Genomic DNA, 12,563 nt, shown 5'->3' with positions numbered 1-12,563 from the left:
TGTATTAAGACAATAATAGAAAAATAAATATTTGAAGGAAAGAGACAACATTCTCATTATTTTCAGATGATATGATAATTACATAAAGCACCTAAAAGAATCAACAGGCAAACTATTCAAATTAGTAAGAGTTCAGCAAGTGACCAGTTACAAGAACACACCAAAATTAATAGTATTATTCTATACCAGCAAGAAGTAATCAGAGTGTCACAGAAATAACACATCATTTAGAAAGAAACTAAAACCATAAAGCCTTTTGGGTTCACTTTATGAAGAATGTTCCAGACTTTAGATGACAATTTTAGGAGTGCCTGGGTAGCTCAGTTGGTTGAGCATCTGACTTCAGCTCAAGTCATGATCTTGCAGTTTATGAGTTCAAGCCTCACATCAGGCTCACTCCTTTCAGCACGGAGCCTGCTTCGGATCCTCTGTCCCCCTCTCTCTCTCTGCCCCTCCCCCACTTGTGCTCTCTCGCCTCTCTCTCTCTTTCTCTCTCTCTCAGAAATAAAGTAAACATAAAAAAGATGACAATTTAAAAATTCTATGAAAATTAAAGGAAGCCCTGAATGGACATATAAACTATGCTCAATGTCTTAAAACTACATGTTCAAAGCAATTCTCATCTAACATCTTGTAGGCTATTGGAAGAAAATTGACAAATTGATTATAAAAGTATTTGTGAGAATAAATATATCGCTAACCAAAAAAATTAAATGAAAGTGACACAAAGAAAAAAATGTGAAATCTACAAAAGTTAGATTACACAGATGACAGAAATCTAAACAAAAAGAGAACTTCTACCTAAAGTTGTAATCTAACTTTTCTCACTTCAGTTGAATATATCCATATCCAACCAACCCCTCAACTTGAATATATGCAAAATTCTTTCACTCAAGTCCCAGAGACTTGTTCCATACTTCCTCCTTCTATTAACTATACCAGAAAGGTTCAAGTCTCAGAGGCCCAAAACCCAAGTACAGTGTGACTCTCTTCTCCCTTGACTCCCACATGTTCAACTAGCTGTCAAATCTTGACTATTCCACCTCTGTAATCTTTAATTGCTCCCTATCCTCTTCTATTTCTATTATGTCATTCCCCAACTAGCTTTTCTGTTCCCAGGCCCCCCATTCCTCACACTCTCAAATCTGTCTAATATTAGAATGAAATTTCATCCTGAAATAAAATTTGTATCATGCACATTTTTGTCCCAAATCTTTCAATGGTCCAAATTTCTTCATGTGAAATTCAAGATTCACTACAACTTCCCCTTAATGTATTTCTAACACTAAGTAGCACTGCTCCTTTCAGGCCTCCTAACTGATGCATTCCTTCCCTGTTCTAAGCATGTGCCTGGTGCTCTACTATAGGCATCACTGTACACCCAACCCCCAACCAACTTTCAATGCCCAGTTCGAGAGCTTCTGCTTCCAGATAATGTCCAACTTAGGGGAGAAAAATAACTTCCAATAAAAACAAATGATAAAATAAACCATAAGGTAATAAGCATACAAAGAGCCACAGCCTATGGCCTTTAAATGTGAAGAAAGAAAAATTAATGAAGTAGCATATTTTTAAAAAATTAATCTCCTGCATGCTTGAAGATGCTCAGACAGTAGTTCCCCCTTATCCCAGTTTTGTTTTCTGTGGCTTCAGTTACTGGTGGTCAACTGTGGTTCAGAAACAGATGATCCATCTTCTGATATATAGTTAGAAGGTCAATAGTAACTTAACACTACATCACAATGCCTACACATCATTCACCTAACTTCGTCTCATCCTGTTGGTATTTTGTCATCTCACATCATCACAAGAAGGGTGAATACAGTTATTTTAAGAGAGAGACAGCATTCACATAACTTTCATTATAGTATACTCTTATAATTGTTTCATTATTAGTTGTTAATCTCTTACTATGCCTGATTTATAAATTAAACTTTATCATAGATATTTATGTACAGAGAAAAAATACATAATATATATAGGGTTCAGCACTATCCCCAGTTTCAGGCATACACTAGGAGCCTTAGAACATATTCCCCATGGATAAGGAACAACTACTGTATAGCAGAAGAAAACACTTTTAAGTTGAAATTTAAAAATAAAACACCTATGAAAGAAAATCTAATGGATGAACAGTTTTAATTTATTCAATGTCCATAAATTCTGAATGTTTCAAAGACAAATGTATAGAGTTTATCTTGAATCATTTGAAAAAAACCAAACAATCCAAACTATTTAATGCAATGGTCAATTACTTAAGAGAGAAAGAACAATCAACTGCTTAATTCTGATATACTACAGGCTTCAAAGGCCATATATATGATAAATGTCTTAATTCCCATGGAATTAATATCAAATTCCCTGGAAACAGATGGGAGATAATGTCAGGATTATAATCCTATAAACATAGTGGTTCCCCATTCTGTCACTTTCTTGCCTACTCACATCAACCCACAGTTTTATGAAATAGGCTAAACCACTAATATATCCAAATTTTTAACTTAACTGGCTACAAACTGAGCATTTTCCTGTCCTAAAGTTATATAAATGCCATCATGTCTTCAGACAACCAGCTTTCTGATCAACATAACTTTTAAAAGGATAGAAAGGCAGATGATGATCAGTGATTAATTTATCAATATGATAAAAATAATGCTAAATATATCAATATGAATACTATGATCCTATTCAAGTATTGGGCATTTATTATCACTGATCTCATCTAAAAGTGCTCTAATATCAAATATTAGTAATATCATAAAAATGAGTGGATACAAAAAAAATAACATTAATAGTAAATGTTCTAAATATTTATTCCTTTTGAGTTAGACTAACATACACTTGCATGACAGTCCTGCATATAAATAACTATCCCAAATTATACCTGGCAGCTAGGTAAATCTTCCCCAAAAAGGTGGTGCTGAAGAAGGCTGGTGATTCTGAGGAAAGGTAAGCAGAAGTCCTGTAAGTATTTTTCCATGGATTCAGGAGACCAAGCAATAGGGCTAACCTAAAGTCAAAAAAGAGAATTTAAACAATTCATTCTCTAATAGATATAGCTTAAAAATTATATTCATAATGGCAACAAAATCTAAATTTTTAACAAATAATCTCTACACCTAGAGCATACCATTGCACATTCCTGAGTTCCTTCTTCATGGTATAACTTTCCTTTAGACAGTTCACTTATCACAAAGCTCAGTAACACTTCATAAGACTTTTCTGCATCACATGCATTCTGGAAGAAATGAAAAATTAGTTCCATCAGTCACTGAAAATTTCAAAAAAAATTACATTGGAAAGAACACTTCTTAATAAGTAGGGGCATAATTATGACTACATTATTTTTCACACATGTAAACTTCAAGTCCTCCAAATCTATGTACAACAGCACACCTCTGGATTCGCAAGGAAACTGGGTATGGGATTAAAACTATTGCAATACTTCTTTAAAAGGCAGACGTAAATTATATAATGAATGAGTAAACAAACATATGTAAATCATATATTTTGACTCAGTAATTTCCACTCCTGGAAATTCTTCCTAGGGAAATAATCTATAATAAAAAAAATAACTAAACCCCCAAGACACTCACTGTAATACTACAATACTGAAAAACTAGAAATGACCAACAAAAGTAAAGCAGTTACCTAAATTATTCCATATCAACTCAATAGAACATTTTATAAGCAGTGAATATGACATGACAAATTTGAGCTGAATGAAAAAATGTTTATAATACTGTGAAAAAGGCCAAAAGCAGCATATATACATACACTCATTATAATGTAAAATCATACATGCATGAAATAACATGGACCACAAACTTTTTCTTTTACAATTTCTGTCAAATTCCTTGAATGGGATTTCTTTAAAAAAATTAATGTAAAAATAAAATAGGACAATGTTGTTGTTGTTTTTTAAGTTTATTTATTTATTTTGAGAGAGAGTGCGAGCAGGGCAGGGGCAGAGGGAAAGGGAGAGAGAGAATCCCAAGCAGCCTCCACTGAGTGCAGAGACCCGTGGGGCTCAATCCCACAACCGTGACATCATGATCTGAGCTGAAATCAAGAGTCAGACACTCAACCACCCAGGCTGAGCCATCCAGGCACCACATTACAATATGTTTAATAAAGAAAATCCAGATACATTAAATAACAGCTTATAAATTAATTAAGCTTAATGATGCTATATTTTTATAAGAAAGAAAAAATAATGGCTATTTATAAATTCAAATTTATGTCAATAAGTTTTTATACAAATGTTTCTCTTTATATTCACTGAGATACTGGAGGTTGTTTCAAGATACAATAAAGTATAGGGGCGCTTGGGTGGCTCAGTCGGTTTGGCGGCTGACTTCGGCTCAGGTCATGATCTTGCGGTCCATGAGTTCGAGCCCTGCATCAGGCTCTGTGCTGACAGCTCGGAGCCTGGAGCCTGTTTCAGATTCTGTGTCTCCCTCTCTCTCTGACCCTCCCCTGTTCATGCTCTGTCTCTCTCTGTCTCAAAAATAAATAAAAACGTTAAAAAATTTTTTTCTTAAAAAAAGATACAATAAAGTATAAAATGGGCTACAGTAATAAGTTTGCTATGATGTCATTTATTCTACTCATTAACTATACTTTTTACATAGTAAAATATAAGATTTGAGTACACACTATGGGATATATAAGTTTATCCTGACCATCTGATAATCACTAACAGTCCGATCTTTAGAATTTGTTATTTGACGATCCTTAGTCTTCCCCTGTGTTATCATGCTCTCCTCACCTAGACAGTAAATTCCAAAATGTCAGGAACTATGCTTTGTACTTTATATATATCCATTTGCAGAACAAAAATTTGAGCAATAAACACCTGCTGCCTACTTAATAGAATTTCTTTTGGTACTGTTGGAATTTTTGACCTTGGAACTTGCCTAGATGTATCTCTTTTGGTAATAAGTTCTTTGCATTATCTTTAAATTACTCCTCTGCTTCTTTTTCATATCATTCAGCCATGTAGTGTTAATAGAATCTCTTTTGGTACTGTTGGAATTTTTGACCTTGGAACTTGTCTAGATGTATCTCTTTTTATAATCAGTTCTTTGCATTATCTTTAAATTACTCTTCTGCTTCTTTTTCATATCATTCAGCCATGTAGTGTTATCATGTCCTGATTCTAAACTACAAAAACAGTTCTGATTCTACAACCGCACTCTTTAAATCATGTGACCCACCCCCAATGGGGGTTTAAATGGGTGATGGGTATTAAGGAGGGCACTTGTGATGAGCACTGGGTATTATATGTAAGTGATGAATCACTAAATCCTGAAGCCAATATTATCCTACATGTTAATTAACTAGAATTTAAATAAAAACTTGAAAAAAACACAAAAATTAATCAGAGTAGTTTTTAAACAGAGTTCACTTAAACTCAAAATGTAGAAGACTCAAAAGAAAATATTACCATGATTTTGCACATATTAAAGTTTCTGGAAATATACAATTCAGCCTAAAATCTTCCTAAATTCAATATATTCTTCAGTAAAAGATACACAGAATACATAGCAACAGAAGAGTATTTCAAGTCAAAATACTTTCTAACTTACGGAAAAAAATACCCTCCAATAATAAGAAATGATGTTCAGATCATCCAGGTGAGTTATTGAGTGATAATCAGCTTTTAAGTCATTATTATCAAATATATTTTAAGAACTTTTTTTTATACATGGCAAGTACTATATCAGATCAGAAAGTTAAATATAATGTACTATTCACTCTTTTGTATTGAGAATTCTTCTGATCAGATTATTAGACAAGAAAATAGTTTTATTTCATACATGTCTTAAGAAAGCATATTTTTATATACGTAATATATGAATTTACAAATAGGCTTGTAAAGCTTAAGAGGACTTAGGAGACCATGGATGAAAGACCTAGAATCAGATCAAAAGAATCCAATGGGAAAGGTGGCAAAGGTATGCAGTTAATTAAAGAGAAAGATCAAGAGTTGAGAGTTGAGAGATCCAACAGTTATGTGTTGGGCAGATGCTTTGTTTAAATTACAGTAGTTCTTCAAATTTGGGGGATGACAGACACTATGGATATATGTTGGATGCTATCGTCCTACTATCCCCAGCAAAACACCACAACACAACACAACACAACACAACCTCAGATTATGAAATCCTGTTGTAAAGAGTCTTTTAAGAGAAATTTTAGTAACCAAAAGAACACAATTTATACTAACTATAATAATGATTATTCCAGCACAACTAAACCTTATTATCAAATTAACTCTAATATCCCTTTAAAAATACATACATAGTACCTATATTTTTATTGCCCTAGGCCAGATTACAGCCAGCAAAAATCTGTTTTCATTGGAATTATCAATACCTGAGGATAAGAAAATAGAGGGATAGAATGAATACATGAGACTCAACGAAGAAAGGAAATAAGTAAAGAAGTGGGGGTGAGAGAAGGAAGAAGGAAATAAAGAATGAATGATGCAGAATAGTTAAAAATCACAATGATGTATTTCATTCCTTGTAATATTGTTGCTATTATTTACCATCTGCTGTGTACCTAAATATTTAGATCTATTACAGAAAAAGCTAGTGACATGTGGCAAACTAACCAAGAGAACATCATACTGTTTTTATTCGCTAAAAGCAATTTATATGGCTATAAACTTCTAAATTTATGTTCTGATAAGAATATGCCTTACATTAAATGTTTCATTAACTGTTTTTTTGCATAGCTAACAATTATTAAATTGAGAAAGAAAACTGATAGAACAGTTACCTAAGTTAGTTCTATCATAGATTTACAATTGCCTGATTTTCTGTCATTAGGTCTCATTTTAGTAAACAATCAGATGAATAGATTTAGACCCAAATTATATCAGAAAATGTTTTAAATGTGTACTGTTTCATGATTAGACAGCTTACTAAAGAAAACATATGTAAACAATGAAACAGCATAGAAACCTAATATACCTTATTTGAATACTAACAATCCAAATATCAGGTTACAGTGCAGAGAAATTGTAAGAATATTTAAAAAAAAAAAAAAAGAAAGAAAATTGCAGAAGGCAAAATTATCCAAGAACAAACCAGGAACAAGGAGGAAAAATCACTAAGGGAAAAGATATATCCATTTTGAGAATTTAGAATAAGAGAATTTTAGAAATAAAGGAGCTCTTATAAATTATATGTTCCAAATCTCTCAATTACCTTTGAGAAAACTAAAGTTCAGGAAGTTTATGTCTTGACCAAAAAAATAATAGCTCTATTTAGTGGCAGAAGCTCAGCCTAGTATTCAGGTTCAGTGTCCAACCAATATCCCTAATTAAGACATTATGAGCTTGGTGGTGATACTATATTAATTTATTTTTTTTTTTTTACACCAAATCATTGTTTGGGAGTAAACTAGTGATAAAAGTAAAGATTACATTGAATACATTTCCTGTATTTATCATGGATTTTCTTTCCTTTGACATAAGTAGATGTGATTTTTTTTTAATGTTTATTTTGAGAGAGGGAGAAAGAGCACAAGTGGGGGAGAGGCAGAGAGAGAGAGAGAGAGAGAGAGAGAGAGAGAGAGAGAGAGAGAATCCCAAGCAGGCTCCAGGCTGTCAGTGCAGAGCCCAATGTGGGGCTGGAACTCACGAACTGTGAGATCATGATCTGAGCCAAAATTGACAGCTGGACACTTAACCTATTGAGCCACCCAGGCGCCCCATGATTTAAATAGATAATTGGAACCTTTCAAAGAGGTTTGAACCTCTTGAAGAGTCTATAAACCAATCAAGAGGTTCAGTTAACACTACACTTACTATTTTTTCCTACCAACTTCCCCAAATACACCCTGAAGTAGTCTTCTTATTTTACCTACCTCTAAGTCAAATCACTCACAGTCAGTTCTTCAGTTCTATAGTATCACATTTGTTCTCGAGTCACTGAAAACACTTACATTTAACTAAACTTGGACAATTTTTCAAAATTGTTTATGTAATTTTAACTTGAGAACTTTAAATTTGTAAGAACTTACACATTTTTTTAAGATAGAAAAATTAGTATTTAAAGAAGCATAATTAAGAAAAGGTTAAGATTTTTAAATTTATAGGTGACACATCAAAAGCCATCTTTGGACTGACTGCAAATAGGAGCAAGGAGAAGAAAAGATGACAAATAAGTAAAATAGGTAAGTCTGCAGACATTTTATTACTTACTCACTGCATTGGTACAATTTTCATAACTTCTCTAAGTTTAAGGCTTACAAGCAAAAGCAAAACAAAACTGCCCAAATAAGAAGAGGCAAAGGCCAAGGTTTAGAGATAGATGAAGAAGACTTCACCATCCAAAGAAACATTTTTAACTTTGTTTAACCTGAAGGTGCTCCATTTCCAGTGGAAATACTATTAATAACTCATTTTGCCTTTCAAACATCTAATCTCATTCATTCATATCTCCAACTTAAATGAGTTCACCAAGCTATAAATGACAAATTCAGACAAGACACTAACCTTTTTGAGAGCTCCCATGTGTTTCCAGGCTAACCTATCTTCCTCATTGCATTTAACTGAAAGTGCCACAAGAGCTTGTGTGTATAGTAGGGTGAAAAGCACCTTCACAATGCAGGTGAAGTGGTCTAGAAGAGAAAGAGAGGATCATTATTTCTTTGGAATCTAGACATTTTGTACTCAAGATCATTTCACAAATACATCTTTCCTTGAACATGTAATTGGTTTTTGTTCAACACTTCACCTAATAAAATGAAATTATAAGGTGATATTTGCTACCCACCTGATCTGAAATTATGAAAACAAAATTCCTTTATTCATCCACAGAATATGTAAATGAGAGGTTTTAGCGCAGCGTAAAGTGTGCTCTGTTTTAGATGAACAGAGTGCTAATGCCACTCAAGCTGTGTAATGTTGGCAAATCCCCTTCCTGATCATTATGTACTTAACAATGATGTCTCAGAACGGTGTTAAACCAACACTTCATCCACTTCTAATATTATATAAACCTTATAAGGAATATCATATCGTATCATATTATATATAATACAAAACTTCTAAAGTTAAAAAAAAAAAAAGAAAAGAAATCCCAGTATTTTAGCCACTCTAATTGAGTTTTAAAACTCAATTTAAAACTATAACAATGCAAAAACAATATTAACAATACATAAAATGCCTGGTAGCTTCTGGCACATATTAGGTACTTAATAAATAGTAGCTTAAAAATCACAAGTAATATTTACATACAGCTAATAACTTAGAAAATTTCCTCGAATGTCTCATTCAATCCTCATAAGTCTCAGTTGGACATCTGAGTTTCAAAATGATGTGCCGCTGATAACAAAGCTAATAAACATCCAGGTCTGAACTCGAATCCATATAGATGATTTTACTGCAGATTCAGTATTCCTTCTATTATATTATGCGGTTCCCCTAATAAATGGATACTACCATTTAGTCAGTTGCTGGGGTCAGAAACTTGTAGATATCCTTGATACTTTCCTATTTCATTCTCCCCACATGAAAAAAAATCACCAAGTCCTGTCAATTCTACTTTAAAAATATCTTGAGTCAATTCTAAAATCCTAGACCAGGCTTCCATCCTTTCTTGCCTATGCCCAAAATTCCAGCCCTAAGTAGTTGTGTTCAGGGTGCCCCAAGACCACTTCCAGGCTTGATGATTCACCAGGAGGGCTCACAAGACTCAACATACAGTCCTATGATTCATTATAGCAAGAGCTATAAAGTAAAATCAGCAAAGACAAAAGGCACATTGGGTGTAGTCCAGATGAAATCCAGAGTTCTTTACCAGTATTCTAGCACAGGGCATGCTTAACTCCTCCAGCAATAAGTTATGACAGATTGTGAGATATAGACACCAGGAGAGCCTGTTAAGAAATTGAGTGCCCAAGGTTTTCACTGGGGGAAGTTCACACAGGCACCCTTTGCCTAGCACAAACCAGGTTTTTAGACTCCCAGGAGGAAAGCAGGTGTGTTCAGCATAAACCACTGTTTGTACAGTTTAGGCATAGTGACCCACTCCCATCAGTTCTGTGGACGGTGGGGTGGTAGAGACCCTTCCAAAATCAAAGTTCCCAGATACCAGTTAAGTGCCAACCTTGTAAGCAGGCCTTTCAAAAGTTAACAGGTCTTCTATGTTAAGTCTTTCTTGCACAGTGGTTTATGTGCATCACCTCTTAGTCCCCTGCAATCTTTTTTATTTTTTTTTTTTACAGCCAGACTGATCTTTTTAATTTTTTTTTAAAATTTATGTATTTATTTTGAGAGAGAGAGACAGAGAGACCGAGCAGGGGAGGGTCAGAGAGAGAGGGAGAGGGCAGGCTCTGCTCTGTCAGCACAGAGCCTGACACTGGGTCTGATCCTACAAACCAGAAGATCATGATCTGAGTTGAAAACAAGAGTTGGACACTCAACTGACTGAGCCACCCAGGCACCCAAACTGATCTTTTTAAAAGAAATATCTAGCATCCTTCTACTGAGTCTCTGTACAAGCTGAAACACTCTTTCCTTCCTCAAAGCCTGGTTAACTCTTAGGTGACACCTTAAAGTCACTTCCTAAGGAAAATCTTTCCTGATTTTAAAATGAGTATGTGTGAGTGCATACACGTGCAAGCCTTGTCTCTTACTCATGTTGATGACTTGGGGTGGGAACTTACAGCTGAGCCAGCTGTGGGATTTTTGTAACTGGAGGTAAATGGAAGGTATAAAAATGTGAGTCTAGAAGTGTCACAGGTCATGTTCCTAGTCTATGGCAGACTGTCTAAAGTAACACTGAATAAAGCAGATCCATTAAGACAAGAAACCTAAGATGCCAGCATCCAAAGTTCTGGTTCTGGTCATTCCCAAGACTACCCTTAACTCCTACAGTTTGGTTATGTGAGTACATTAGTGCTCTTCCTTTGTGCTTATAAACTAGCTCTAAATGGATTTCTAAATGTCCTAACACCTAGGTGTTGAACATATGCCAGGATAAAGACAATAAGAACTTACAATCTAGATAGAGAGGAAGAGAGAAACAGAGGGCTACATGCATACACATGGTATACTGGGAGAAAATAAGAGGAGGAACTAACCTAATTCAAGGGCAAGGCATAGAAAAAAAAATAATAAAGATTTTTATTTCAGTGAGGAAAGTTAAGTCTTGAATGATGAAGAGAAATAAGCCATAATAAAGAAGGCAAGGGGGAAGGGAAAGGTAAAGAAAGGGGGATTCCAGATAGATGAAGCCATTTTTTGAGGGCACAGAAAAAGCCTAAGGTTTACAAGAACTGTAAACTGTCCAGTGTAACTAGAATACAAGTAGTGATTTTTGATAGATGAGGCTAGGAAAGCAATCTTTATTGCTGAAGATGAAAGGTTATGAACTACAGGCTATCTGTGGTCTACAGAGAGGTTTGGTTTGCCTCTATCCTATTTAGTTTTTAGTTACTGACATTTAAAAATAGGATATTTCTTATACAAGTCAAGAATTCCCCTTACTCTTAAAAAAACAGGAAGATCTGACAACACTGGGGCCACATTTTTACATGCGAACAATGATTTGGAACTGAGTAGTAACTGTCCTCTTTGGCCAAGCATTCATTCTCTAGCTTATCAGTCTCCTACTCCCAGTTACATCAAACCAAAGACTATTTCACAAGTAGTCAGTATATAACATTATTGTTAAGAATGAATTTAGGCTATGAAGCCAAATTGTCTAGATTTAAATTCTGACTCTTCAGATCTCAAGCAGGTTAGTAATATACACTTGCTTTATTTCCTATTCTATTTAATGGAGACAATAATCTCATCTACCTTAAAGAGATTAAGTGAAATAAGGTTTATACCTAAATGCTTAAAACAGTGATTAGCAATGGCAATCAGTAAATATCTGGTTTATTTATTCATTTTTTTATTTTTAGAGAGAGAGTACGAGCTGGGAGAGGTGCAGAGGGAGAGAGGGAGACATCTTAAGCAGGTTCTATGCTCAGTGCGGAACCCAATGCAGGGCTGGATCCCAGGACCCTGCGATCATGACCTAAGCCAAAACCAAGAGTCGGATGCTCAACCAACTGAGCTACCCAGCTGCCCCAATATATTACTATTTGTTACTTGTTTGATATCTACAGGCATACAGACTGGGTAATAAGCCACTGAAACACTTTAAGCATGAGAATGATAATATCAGATTTGCATTTTAAAATGTTCACTGCTGCTTCTTTAGAAGAAAAGGATTGAAACAAGCCAAGACTAGAGGCAAGACAACCTATTAACAGACAGCAAAAGTACCATACCTGAGAAATTCGATGACCTGAACTACAGAAGAATGATGATGATGGAGAGAATGAGTTAAATTAGAGAAGTATTTAGATGACAAAAATGATAGGACTTAGTAGCCTTTTGGAGGTAGAGAATGATGGTGTCTTTCATTGTATAACAAAGAGTAGAAAGTAGCAGCACTGACTAAAATGGAACGACTGAAATAGAGGAAAAGAGTTAGTCTTGATGAGTAGAAAATGAATTAAGGAATTCACCAAGGAATTGTCGACTGCAG

At 34.6% G+C, this 12,563-nt stretch overlaps 1 protein-coding gene across 6 annotated transcripts in view; it reads right to left on the bottom strand.

Annotated features, from left to right (window-relative positions):
* The window catches only part of UBR3 (ubiquitin protein ligase E3 component n-recognin 3), a 239,416-nt gene that overhangs the window by 22,787 nt on the left and 204,066 nt on the right, over positions 1–12,563 (bottom strand). For all 6 annotated transcript variants that reach the window (XM_086718860.1, XM_086718861.1, XM_086718862.1 and 3 more), the window contains 3 exons: positions 8,513–8,637; positions 3,131–3,238; positions 2,885–3,010 (listed from right to left, as the gene is read on the bottom strand). In XM_086718860.1, coding sequence (XP_086574986.1) covers positions 2,885–3,010; positions 3,131–3,238; positions 8,513–8,637 — 359 coding nt within the window. The remainder of the gene's footprint in view (positions 1–2,884; positions 3,011–3,130; positions 3,239–8,512; positions 8,638–12,563) is intronic.

Source organism: Puma concolor, chromosome C1, assembly GCF_028749965.1.
Source record: "Puma concolor isolate L17-30 chromosome C1, mPumCon1.1.hap2, whole genome shotgun sequence".
Classification (NCBI taxonomy): Eukaryota; Metazoa; Chordata; class Mammalia; order Carnivora; family Felidae; genus Puma; species Puma concolor.
This window is presented reverse-complemented; position numbering and strand designations above follow the sequence as displayed.